General features: G+C 43.1%; 1 protein-coding gene across 2 annotated transcripts in view; it reads left to right on the top strand.

Annotated features, from left to right (window-relative positions):
• The window catches only part of LOC138284995 (indolethylamine N-methyltransferase-like), a 108,363-nt gene that overhangs the window by 57,670 nt on the left and 37,520 nt on the right, over positions 1–13,173 (top strand). The window contains exon 3 of one of the 2 annotated variants that reach the window (XM_069224395.1): positions 3,448–3,645. The exons of the other annotated variant lie outside the window; for it this stretch is intronic. Within the exon in view, the coding sequence (XP_069080496.1) occupies positions 3,448–3,535 (88 nt within the window). The 3' untranslated portion in view covers positions 3,536–3,645. Of the gene's footprint in view, positions 1–3,447; positions 3,646–13,173 lie in introns of those variants that run through there. 2 annotated transcript variants of the gene reach the window in all.

The following is a 13,173-nucleotide window of genomic DNA, read 5'->3' as shown; positions in this document are numbered from 1 at the left end:
TTCACTTGTGTGCACTGGTGTACCATCTGTGTGTGGGAAAGACAGATGGACCAGGAAAGAAGGAATAGAGTTTAGGCAGTCCAGGGTAAAATGGTGACTTACATGTTTCTGGGAGAGGGAAGAATAAAGTAAGAGGAGCGAAGATGGAGCATTACACATCCTGAAGCGAGAGAGGGTCTTCTGCCAGTGGCAGTCTGCAGAACTACATTCAGGAGGAAATGGGATTGAAACAAATTAGCTGTATATTGTTTCTGCAACAGCAAAGGAAAGTGAGGATAAAGTTGGAGTCTTCTGCCATGATTTAGAGCTTGGTGGAGAGAGTACTCCATTGCAACATCAACAGAGTATACTCTTTGTCAAACCCTTGGCCCACCCACCCCATTTAGAGGCAGACGAACGTAAAGTATGTTGTTGAAGGATCCGACTCTGGTTCTTTCATAAACATACTTCTCCCAAAGCCCAATGGAGTGCGTGCTGTCAGAAGTTAGCCATCCAATTATCCACATATATTTAGAGTGGGCGGATGGATGGCTTTTTTCACTGTCAATCACTGCCCAGGTAAACCTGCCAGTGAGTGACAGTAAAGGAAAATGAACGACTCACTGCCTGGGAGAAATCATGTATGGTGTAGGGATCATTAGTTTCTCATTTTTCAAAAGTAAACTCCGCTTTGGGAGTTTGTTTGTGAAAAATTAAAAACTGTTCAAACGTTTGACAATGGCTGTCTTGCGTGATGAAGCCTATAATCAAACTTTCACAATAATGACAGAAACATCTGTGATGGTGGTTCCTATGAATGCTATGAGATATCTGCAGGTCAGCAGACAACTCTAATGTGGGTACAGTATGTCCATCATGCAACAGAGTAATTTGCTCCATTACCCTAAGGGACATTTCTCCTTCCTCCAGACTATAATTCAGGCCATAATTTACTTCAGGGTGTGTAAGATACAATTCTAAAATGCGATATGTTAAACCTGTCAGCCTTCGGGTGGTTTTCCCCCAAAACATTTTTGCCTTTTGCCCTCTACTTTTGCTGACATTCGTTTTTGTTGGCCTTAGGACATTGTGCTTCACTCACCTAAACATGGTACAATTGGCTTACATCTGATTGACATATTTATTTTACTTATAAGTCCCTTGCAGAGTGGTATACCACATGCCCAGGGCCTGTAAATTAAATAGTACTGGTGGGCCTGCAGCATATATTGCCCTATTCATTTAAGTAGCCCCTGAAAATATGTCTCAGGCCTGCAATGGCAGCCCAAATGTAGTTTTAAATTATGAAAGTGACTTGGCAAGATAACATCCTTACCAAGCTTTAAAATCCTTTCTTATTGCATATAAGTCATCAGAAGGTAACGCGTAGTAGCCCATAGGGCGGGGCACATTGTCATTAAAAGGTTGGACACATACATTAAAGTTTTACACAACCTGGAAGTGATAATCACCTAATTTGTTTTTCAGTGCTATGTGCCCTGCTTGTCCCAGATGTTGCCATCAGGTTGCCTTAATTTAATAATTGCTAACTTTTGATTGGGAACAGGTAAGCATTTTATGTTTAGTATCTATGAAATTGCAATTACAAAATCATCTTTAATGGTAAGATCAGAATTTAAATTACACTGATGACAATGTCACTTTTCGAAAGTTGGCATTTTCGGGCCCTTACTATTTAGTCCCTGCAGCCTGCTCTAGGTCACACGACTGGGTGGAGTTGGGGGTTGGACTTTGCTAATTCCTCTGAGACAGTCACAAAGTAGAGGGATTAGGTGTGCCTCATTTGAGCTTCAACTAACAGGATGTGGGGTGGAGTTGGGCAAAGCCCTACCTACAACTGAAAACACAGGTGGCAAAAATCACAAATGCCCTCCAAACAATTTACTGCAGACTATGTATCCTTGTGGCTGATGGTGCACGAAGCTATTATTAAGCAAAAATATAATCTGACTCAATTATTGCCAAAAATATTGTGATGACAAGAATATTATGGAGCACAATATTGTAAGCAAAAATTACTTGTTTTAAGTGTTAAATATATATATTTTTGCTCAATTGTTGTTGAGTTTGTAGGTGAGTAGGGTGGGAAACATTTTAAGTATATATTTAAAGGTATTCATTTTTTCAATTTTTAATCAATAATTGGACAATTAGATCATTACATATATAAATTATTTAATTACTAAACTATGTAATATTTCTTTTTTAAAATTGTTCCTTAGTTTCTTATTTTATTTGGATAATTAGATTATTAAATATGTATATTAATTAATTGTCTGATTCAACTCATTTACATTATTTCAATATGTTATGTTTTCATTTTTTTAAACTTTCATATTTTTGATGTGTTATGATTCATTTATTTTTTAGCACTATTTCAAAAAATGTTAGTGGGTCAAAGGGATTGTTAGTGAACAGGGTAAGACATGCTTTTTCTATTTAATGTTTTCATTTGGCATATGAAGTTTAAATTGATGACTTTTTTATTAAATAGATGTGTTTGTTGTTTGTTAGGTAAAACGTAAGAGTGTGTGGTTGCTTACAAAAATTGGTAAACATATTTTATTGTATTTGTAATTGATACCTTTATGGTATTCATTTATGCTATGATTTTAAATATTATATTTTTTCAATTATTATATTTATTTTCTAAACCCTTCACTTACGTTGCTTAGCTTGGAGTGGGAATAGTAAATGTGCCTCCTCCTAAGTCCAATGCTTTCTCTACTGCTGCTTATATTCTAGTGGCAATAGTAAGCCTGATCCCTTCAAAGTGCAGCACTTCCCCAACATATTCCCTATAGTTGATTAAGTTTGAATGGTAAAAGCAAACTTGATCCCACCAAAGTTCAACGCTTTCTCAGCTGGTGTTTAGGTTTGAGTGCAAATAGTGAATCTAACCCCACTGTCCATAAAAAATCTAGCACTTTCCCTAATGTTCCGTAAGGTGGAGTGAGAATAATAAATCTAACCCCTCAAAAGTCCAAATCTTTGCCAACTGTGTAGTGATATTTGTGTTTTGACCACTGACTTTGTGTCGCACCACCTTGCACTTAGCTTGGCCGTCCACCGTCATATTAGTGGTCACCAGTTACAGACTCCATTTTGTATTCAGCTCACCAGTTACAGACTCCATTTTGTATTCAGCTTAGCCTTAGCTTCACTGCCACGTTAAAAGCGTGAGTAGTTTTCCGTACAAAACATGGTGTGCAACGTTTTCGATTCTGTATGTACTTTTCTCACTGATGGGCTAGGACATAACGTTGAGGATTCAGTTAGCAAGAGAAGGATGTACTAGACAGATGTTTATTGTACAGCTGGGAACGGTTTAGTTTTGGGAAAGACACCTTGGGATTTTGGCCAATTTCCGACGAGTTTCTTTGAAAGCTCACCTAAAATAGCAAGCATTTTTTAATACTTCTTACTGAGTGGTTTTTTTTTTCCCAGAAAGCTCCTTCCTCGTTGTTTAAGGTATATAAGAGATGCCGGTCGACAGTGGGAGACTCAGAGACCTCAATCACAATTTAGACATTGAATTCCTGATACATTTCCAGTGAGGGTAGAGATCTCTCTTTCTCATTGCGGTCAAACCGGGGTCAACGACTTGCTGGCAGCAGAAAGATGAAGCAGCAGACAAGTCCTACAGTGAAGCATTTTTATTAATTATTTGCTCTGCATTGTGTATGAATATATCTACATATATCAATATAGGTGTTTGTATCCTTGCATGTATATATTTGCTGTTTATATATTGAAGATTCTTTGTACATGGTCTTACTTCATTGTTGCACATTTTAAAAGTACACTTTTGGATTTACAGGCCTTCCTTCACAAGCCTTGCAAAAAGATATAATAAATGTCTTCTTCAGATTAAGAGGTGCATTCCAGAGAATCTTTTCGACTCCTATCAGTGTGTATTTTGGCTCAATCAGCAGTAAAGCAAAATAAACTGTTGCTTAGGTTTGTGTGCAAATAGTAAATCAAACCTCACCACCCATAGCAGCCTAGAGCTTTCCCTACTGTTTCTTAAGTTGGAGTAGTAAATCTAACTGTTCCAATGTTCACGCTTTTCCTACTATTGTTTATGTTGGAGTAGATTATCAAATATGACCCTCCTAAAATCAACACTTTCCCTACTGCTGATTATGTTGGAGTAGGAATAGAAATTTGACCCCTCAACAGTCCACTGCTTTCTCTGCTGTTTCTTATAATGAAGTGCAAATTCTAAATCTGACCATTCCAAAGTCCATCACTTTCACCAATGTTCCTTGGTTTGAAGCGGTAATGGTAACTCCTTCTACTATCCAAAACGTTCTCTACTTTTGCTCAGGATGGAGTGGGAATAATAGATTTGACCCCTCATAAATTCAAAGCTTTCCCCACAATTGCTTATGTTGGAGTGAAAATAGTAAATTTCACCTCCCCCCAAAAGTCCAACACTTTTACCAATGTTTCTTAAATTAGATTGCAACATTAAATATGGCCCCTCTTGAGTCCAACATGTTCCTTTCTGTTACTAAGGGTCAAGTGGGATTAGTAAAGCTTACTCCATCAAAGTCTAACGCTTTCTCTACTAATGCTTAGGTTGGAGTGGGGCTAGTAAATCTGTTACTCCTCTCAAAGCTTTTCCTATGTTTTCCTATGTTTTCATAGGTTGGTATAGGAGTAGTAAATGTAATACTTTCAAAGTCCAATCGGTTCCCTTCTATTGCTTATGTTGATGTGGGAATAGGAAATGTGATCCCTCAAAAGTCCAATGTTTTCCCTACTGTTGCCTACGATGGAAATGGAGTAATACACCTGACCCTCAAAAGTCCAGCCATTCCCTACTGTTACTTAGGTTGAGAATAGTAAATCTGAACCCATCAACGTACAAAACTTGTCCTACTGTTGCTTATGTTATAGAGGGTATAGTAAATCTAATCCACCACACCGCCACAATTCCATCACTATCCCTACCGTTGTTCATATTTGAATAGAAATGGTATATTTTAATCATACATATTTCAGACATTTTGTTTTGTTGTTGAAGTTGGAGTGGTAATTTTCTTTTATTACTTTTCTTGTTTTAATTTTTATTTAATAGAGTTTTATTGTTATCTCACCTTTTTGGTTATTAGTTTAGATGTATCCTTTCTAATTAAAGAAGTATCTATTTTCATTAAATTTGTAGTTTTTTTCATATTAGTAGTTTCTCGTTTTATTGTTTTGCATATATTGTATGCGCAATATATGTCATTTGTTAGATTTTCTATTAATATTAACATTTATATTTTATAGTTTTTATAATATTAGAATTTATAGCTTTTTTAATAATTTCATTTTTTATGTATTTTTATTATGCTTTCGATTGTTTGTTTACATTTAGTTTTACGTATGAAAACATTATTACTTTTTTTATTTTCTAAATAGATTTTATTTTATGGAATAACATTTAAAAGTTATTTTCTAATGTTTAATACTTTCAATTACATATACATAGTTAGGCAATGTCAATATTTAGGGCCACAATGTCTTCTAGAGAATATTTATGTGTTTTACATCGCTGGTATTTAATATTAAATTTGAGGACCACAAAATGTTTTGCCTGAATATTTTGATAATCAGCAATATTTTTGAAGTTGATACTATGCTGTAGAAGTGTGGCTGACTGACAGAAGAAAATTGGTGAATTAATTGTTCTAAAAATAAAGTGTTAGAAATGGGTTTCTCTTTGGAAGAGGTATGTACCCTGATCAAGCAAGAACCAGAATACTTGTCAGGGTAAGTGTCAGGCAAATGATAAATTAACCGCAGTGGAGGAGATGCCATGATTTCCCTCACACAGTCGAGGAGATGCATCAGTTTTCTACATGCAGCAGCGGCAATGCCTTGGTTCTGAGATGTAGTGTGCCCGAAAACAATGCATCAGTTTTGTTCCTGCAACAGCTGCAATGCGTTGGAGTCCATCCCCGCAGCAGAGGTGATGGGCCTGTTCCGATTCAAGCAACAGTGGTGATGTTCTGGTTCTCATTCCGTGCAGTGATGTGTCGGGCTGACAGAGGATGCATCGCTGCAGCAAGCACCATATGTTGACTTCCAAAGGTTCAGGTCTGGGGTGGCACCAGTTGACAGGGCAGACTCACATATGGCAGAGTCTAGGTGCAGAGATAGGTTGGTTAGAAGTTTTTATGTCCCTGAGACTCCAGATCAGGAGACCAGTCAGCTGCCACATAGAGTGACTATGGGTTTTGGTTGGAGAGAAGCCGGTCCAATCCCTTTCACTCCCAGACAAGAGGGCAAAAGTCAGCAGGTCAGCAAAGCAGAAATCCAGTAGAGCAGCAGTCCAGCAAAATGGCAGTCTTTGTATCAGCAAAGCGGTCCTGCTTCCTGGCAGAGTATCCACAAGTCCAGAAGTGTACTGAAATGATAAGGTCTGAGGTCAAGTTCTTATACTCAGTGCTACCTCTGAAGTGAAGTGCACAGAGGCCCTCACTTCCTATCCTGGCTTCAGACTCCACCAGGGTATTATACAGCCCTTAGTGTGGGGACGACACAGCCTATTCAGATGAAAATGTGTGAAGTGGTGCCAAGCTCCTCCATCCCATCCTTCCTGGAAGGCCCACTAGGTTACTCATAAGATCCCATTGTGTGGGGCTGTCTAGAATGAATACACAAAACCCATCTTTCACCTAACCCAGATGTGCGTTCAGAAACAGGCTACATGCACACTGAGCTAAAAGCAGGAACATGCCAACTTTTTAAAGGTGTCATTTTCAAAATTGTAATAAAGAATCCAACTTAACCATTAAAGTCGATTTATCATTACAATTCTATAGGTACTACACATGAGAGATCTATAATCTTTCAATTAGGAATTACAGCTTTTTAAATGTAATACGGGATCCACAATGTTATCCTATGAGAGAGGTAGTCCTAAAAAATTAATTGGGGAGTTTTTTTACTATCAGGACATTTAAAACTTAAAAGCACATACCCTACCTCTTAACCACATAGCACCCTGCCCTATGGGCTTCCTACTGCCTACCATAAGGCTGATATACATGTAATAAAAGAGGATTTTAAGGCCTCACAAAGAGTTGTAAATGCCAAGTCGGTATGGCAGTATAACACTACATGTAGGCTGCAGGAGCAGGCCTGTGACATGCTTTGGGGTGGGGCTACTTTATTGGATGGCACAATATGTGCTGCAGGCCCACTGGTAGCCTTCATATACAGGTCCTGGGTATATGTTATATCATTCTACAAGGGACTTACAAGCAAATCACATGTGCCAGTTGGATATATGTCAACCAAACACTATTTTTGAGAGAGATCACAAGCATTTTAGCACTGGTTAGCAGTGGTAAAATGCACCAGTCCTAAGGCTAACAAAAACAAATTCAGCAAAACTGGAGTCAAATGCACAAAATGTTTGGGAAAACAACGTACTGAGGCTGGCAGGTATAACACATGTCCCCCCAGATGAAAGTGGGGAGAACTACACAACCTCCTGGGAGTTCGCTTCACAAAGGTCGGAGGAACCTGGAGAGAGCATCAGCATTGGCACGGTATGACCCAGTTCTTTGTTCCACTGTAAAGTCCATTATCTGCAGGGAGATGGACCACCTCAACAATTTTTGATCCTTCATTTGTATTAGCCACCAGAGGGGCCTGTGGTCAGTCTGAATCTGGAAGTGAGTCCCAAACAAATATGGTCTCCGCTTCTTGAGTGTGCATAAGACAACAAAAGCTTTTCTCTCAATAGCGCTCCACCTTGATTCCCTGGGAAGGAACCTCCTAGAGAAGAAAGCTATAGGTTGGTCTAGGCTCTCATCCTTAACTGCCCCCATGCCATGCTCTGCAGCATCAGTTTGAACAATGAATTCTCTGGTGAGGTCAGAGTCCTTGAGTACAGGGGCTGTACACATGGCCTGTCCTAGGGAGTCAAAAGCTTTAGGGCAGGCCTCTGTCTAAATTTCTTGGCTGATTATTGGTAGTCAGCTCAGTCAAGGGGCAACAATGGTGCCATATCCTTCGACAAACCTCCTATAATATCTTGTGAAGCCCAGGAAGGTATTCACCTTAGTTTGAGTTTTTGGGGGCTCCCAGGCCATGATGGTCTCTATCTTGGCTTGCAGGGGCTGTACCTTACTCACGCTCACCAGGTGTCCTAAGTACACACACAACCCTGCCCTATCTGGCACTTACTTGCCTTAATAGTCAGGCCTTGATTTTGCAAGGCCTGAAGCACATCCTGCAGGTGCAATAGGCGGTCTCTCCAGCAGCTCCTAAAGACAGCTATGGCATCCAAGTAAGCAGCACTGAAGACCTCCATTCTGGCCAAAACCTGGTTCACCAGCCTCTCAAAGGTGGCAGGGGCATTCTTTAATCTGAGGGGCATCACTTTGAATTGGTAGTGGCCCTCTGGAGTGACAAATGTCAACCACTCCTTGACCCCTTCAGTTAGGGCAATCTGCCAATTTCCTGAAGTCTGATCAAAGTTTCTCAAGAACAAGGTAGCCTCTAGCTTATCAGTGAGCTCATCAGTCTGGGAAATGGGGTGAGGATCATTCTTGGTGAATGAGTTAATCCCCCTCTAATCAACCCATAACTGGAATTCTGTAGTAGTGCATGGTGGGGCAGCTTCCGAAGGTCTCAATCACCCTCAACTCCAACATCTTGGAGATTTCCTCCTTGACAATGGGCCTAACCTTGTCAGACAGCCTGTATATTTTGTTTTAACATGGAATTGGTCCCCAAGCATGAGGGACAGCAGAGAGTAGAACTACCCTAGCAAGTGGTGACAGTCCCTCTGCTGCTTTGAAGTCAGGGTAGGGGAGAGGTTTACACTTTTCAGTGACCCATCCTCCTGTTTGGAGGATAAGATGTCAGGGAGAGGTTTACTCTCCTCTTCCTCCCCACCATCTGTCACCAACAATATGGTGACCTCAGACCTCTGAAAGTGTGGTTTGAGATGGTTGATATGGAGAACCCTCTAGTGGTGACTGGAGGTCTTGAGGTCCACAAGTAGATGGCCTCCCCCTTCCTCTCACAATCTCATATGGCCAATGTCAATGGTATTTGAGGTTTGTCTAGGTTGGAATTCTACAGGGGTAGCCATATAGTCATACCACATCTTTATTACCTCCTGGCTGGCCTCTAAAGTTTCAGAAGCCCTTGTCCAAAACTTGGTCATCTGGCTCCAGAGGGCAAGCATGGAGCTAACCACATCCTGAGGAGGTGTCTTGGAAGATTGCTCCCACCCCCCTAACCAGGCTGAAAGGTCCCCTTACAGGGTTTCCATACAGAAGCTGAAAGGGGCTAAATCCAATCCCCTGGCACCTTTCTATAAGCAAAGAGCAGACATGGCAAGAGGATGTCATAATTATACCTCATGGGCTCAGGTAGGCCCTTGATCAAGCCCTTGAGGGTCTTGTTGAATCGCTCAACAAGCCCATTGGTTGGTGGATGGCATGGTGTAAAAAACTAGTAATTAACCCCACATTCCTTCCACATTAACTGCATATAAGCAGACTTATATTTGGTGTCCCTGTCAGACACTACTTCTTTGATGAAACCCAATCCCCATCAGGGGCATGGCCAGTGCAGGTTCTATTGCAGTCTTCAGAAGTATGGCCTCTTGATATCTTGTGGCATGGTCCACCAATACCAGGATAAACCTTTTGCCAGAGGCTGTCTATTGATAAATGGGCCCTACAATGTTGATGCCCATGCTTTCAAAGGGGGTGCCAATGACAGGGAAGGGATTCAGGGGAGATTTGAGATTTTGCCCTGTCTTCCCGCTGGCCTATTAGGTCAACCAAGTCCTACAGAAAGTGTCCAAGGAAATCTTTATCTGGAGGCAGTAAAAGTAGGGGGCAAGCCAGGCAAAGGTCTTGTCCCGCCCCAGATGTCCTGCCAGGGCCATTTCATCAGCCAGCTTCAGTAAGAAGACCCTGTAGTATTGGGGAACTACCAGTGCCCTTTAGGCTCAATTTATAAGAGACCATCTTCCCAATAGATGCAGTGACTTCCAGCGGCATCACCAGCTGCCTGGGCTTTGGCCTGTTCCCTCGTGCCCTTCAGAGCTCCTTCTCTGCCTTACAGAATTACTCCCTGGTGGCCCCTCCTTCTACTTGCCTTCCAGAAAGTTCAGGCAGGTCACTGAGGGAGGTAATGCCCTCTGCAGTGGGCTCCAGGGCAAGCTCCTCTGCAACCCAATCCACCTCAACTGGAAGACATTGAGGGGCTGGTTTCCCACACTCTTTGACCTTACCTCTTTTGGGAACATGTGTGGGATATTTTCAAGTCTCTAGACTTCCTTGACACCCTTCCTTGTTAGCCATGGACCTGGTGATTGCACAACTCCACTCAGGCAACTCTAACATTCCCAGGTGTGATCTGAGCTCCACTTCTTTCTAGGTAGTGTGCTTAAGATCATTCCCTTGCAAAAAATCCACAGGCATGGCAGGGCATGGCAGGGCTCGCAGCAACTTTCAGAAGACCTGAGACCCCCCTCCTGAAATGGAGCAAGTGCACAGGGTAGTGATCCTCTCAGTTTTCTTCTACTATAACCTGGTGTAATATATTGGGTATAATATGCTCTTGGGTGACCAACTGACTCATTACTATAGTCATAATGGCTCCTGTGTCCCTCAGAGTCTCAACTCCTTGCTCATTAATGGTGACACACTGCCTATACTTTGCAGTATTAGAAAGCATGTGGGTTTTCAACTCCTTCTTCTGGTAGGAACCCTGACAACTCTTTTGGAAGTCCCCCCGATGCCTTATTGGACACTCCGGTGCTGACACAGAGGTCTGCCTCCTCAGCAAGCTTCCTGGGGTCGGTAAGCTTGCTATCAGCCAGGTGTTGGTGTAACTCTGTGTTAGAAATGGGGTTTCTGGTTGGCTAGGTTATGCACCTCAGCCAGGCAGAACTTACCCACTCTAGTCAGAGTAAGGGAGTTACACATCCAAGAAAACACCTGCTCACCCCCTTGGTAGCTTGGCACAAGCAGTCAGGCCTATCCCAATGTGTAAAGCGTTTGCACAACACACGCAACACACGTGACGCAATATCCCCACCACAAAGAAAACACAACACCAGATTATATGAAAATATACTGTATTGTACACAACGCAATTATCAGACCAAACATCACATATCAGTACTATCCTTCTACCTTAGCAGTTGTCAGAACGTTACACATTAGTTACTCTGCAAACTAGCAGTAGTCATATCTAACGCACAGGTTACTCATTATTCTGCAACATAAGCAGTAGTCAGTAAACACGTTATTACACCAAAACACTTGTCATAAGAATATCATAAAATGCCCATAGTAAGAACATTAAAAAACATATGGCAAGTTAGAAAAACATATTAGCAAGCATGTCCATAAAAGGAACATATAATGCAATAAAGTCTCAAACAAGAACTTTTGATATATATATTGTCACTTAGGAGTACCTGGTTGAAGATGAAGGCACCTCCAGTGCCTAGTAGAGCGAAGAAGGGGCCCCCAGTGCTCTTCTGCGCAACGTGGGGGCCTCCCTGGCGATTGTGGGGTGTAGGGGGGTGGCACGCACCCCTCTATATGCCTAACGGGCCCCTCCTGGGGACCCCTGATCGCTAGGGGCCCCACCCCGGCCTCCACCGGCCCTCCCGAGAGGGGTGGACACAAGCCAGGAAGAATGCAAGGAGGAGGGAAGCGCCACGCTCTCCCTCCGACTCAAGCGCAGGCCCCTCCTGGGACCTGCAAACGTTGTATGGCCCCACTGGGCCTTAACTGGCCCTCCACGAAGGGGGAGAGCCAAAAGATTAGTACTGGCCCACACAAGGACCAAGGCATAGACTAGCGGCGTGGGGGGTCTCTGGTGAGGCTTCCGCCCCCCCACGTGGTCCAAGAGAAAGCAGGACGGCCTCGTTGGAGCCGGAGGGAACCTCCAATGTGGTTTCCTTCCCCCCACCCGGCTTCCAGCCTTACATGCAGCCCGCCCCACCGTCGAGGAAGAAGCAGGCACCAAAGTCGCTACCTGCCTGTGCCCCGTGGGCGCTCCACAGAGCACGCATCTCTCCGGGGGCACAACAGGAGCACTTGTGCTCCGAGTTTGTGAATAAGGATGCTTCGGGTGCCCTGGGGGCACGAGGAGCAGCGCTGGCTCCTCTCTTTTTCTGCAAGTGCCCTGGAGCTGAAATACAGTGTGTTCCTTCGCACTGTAGTAATTTGCGTGGCCCGGCTGCGGCGGTGAGTTTCAGCATCGAGAAAGCGCTTCCACAGCACTATAAAAATGACTCCACAGCCCTCACTAGGAGCTAGGCATTTTAAGAGAAAGCGCTCCTCATGCGCTTTGAAAACAGGTGGTTGCAGGGGTCAGGGGCCACAGCACCCTGCCCCTTGGGGGACAACAGTGAAGAGAAAAAGGAGCAGAGGTGTCAGAGCCCAGCAGCAGGCCAGCCCAAGGAGAAAGCAGGCAGTTCCTCAAAGTGACCAAGCAGGTCACAGGTCGGCACAGCAGCAGCAGTCCATGGCAGTTCCTGGTGAGTCCCTCCAGCAGCATTGTGTCCAGTTCTAGGTAGTTCAAAGAGTCTCCAAATTGTGGGGAAAATTCCCCTGTACTTATACTCAGTCCTTACAGTGTTTTGCAACCGTAGGGAGAGGAGATTCCAGCCAGTTACAACTGGTTCTGGGAGTGCCCCTTCTCTTCTTTCAGCACAGGCTCCCAACATCAGTGGGGAGTTAACGACCCTATTGTTGCGAGGCCAGGGCACAGCCTTTACAAATGTAGGTCTGCCCTGGCCTCTCCCTTCTCTCAGCCCAGGAAGACTATTCAGTATGCAAATGCACCTCTGTGACACCTCCACCCTCCCTGTGTACAGGCTGTCTGAAAAGTAAGCACAAAGCCCCACCTGTCACTCTGCCCAGACGTGGATTGGAGTCAAGCTGCAAAACACCAGAGTCATGAGCACAGATAAATGTGCAATTTCTAGAAGTGGCATTTCTGTGATAGTAATAAAAAATACACCCACACCAGTAAGCAGTATTTATCATCACCATCACAACCATACCAAACACGCCTACGCTAACCCTCATAAATCAGACAATACCCCTTACACATAAGGCAGGGCATTTCTAATGCAATCCTAGGAGAAGGCAGCACTCACAGCAGTGAGACACCAAGTTAGGCTGT

This window comes from Pleurodeles waltl, chromosome 3_1, assembly GCF_031143425.1.
Source record: "Pleurodeles waltl isolate 20211129_DDA chromosome 3_1, aPleWal1.hap1.20221129, whole genome shotgun sequence".
NCBI classification, from domain to species: domain Eukaryota; kingdom Metazoa; phylum Chordata; class Amphibia; order Caudata; family Salamandridae; genus Pleurodeles; species Pleurodeles waltl.
The sequence above is the reverse complement of the archived record's forward strand: the minus strand, read 5'-3'. Positions and strand labels throughout refer to the sequence as shown.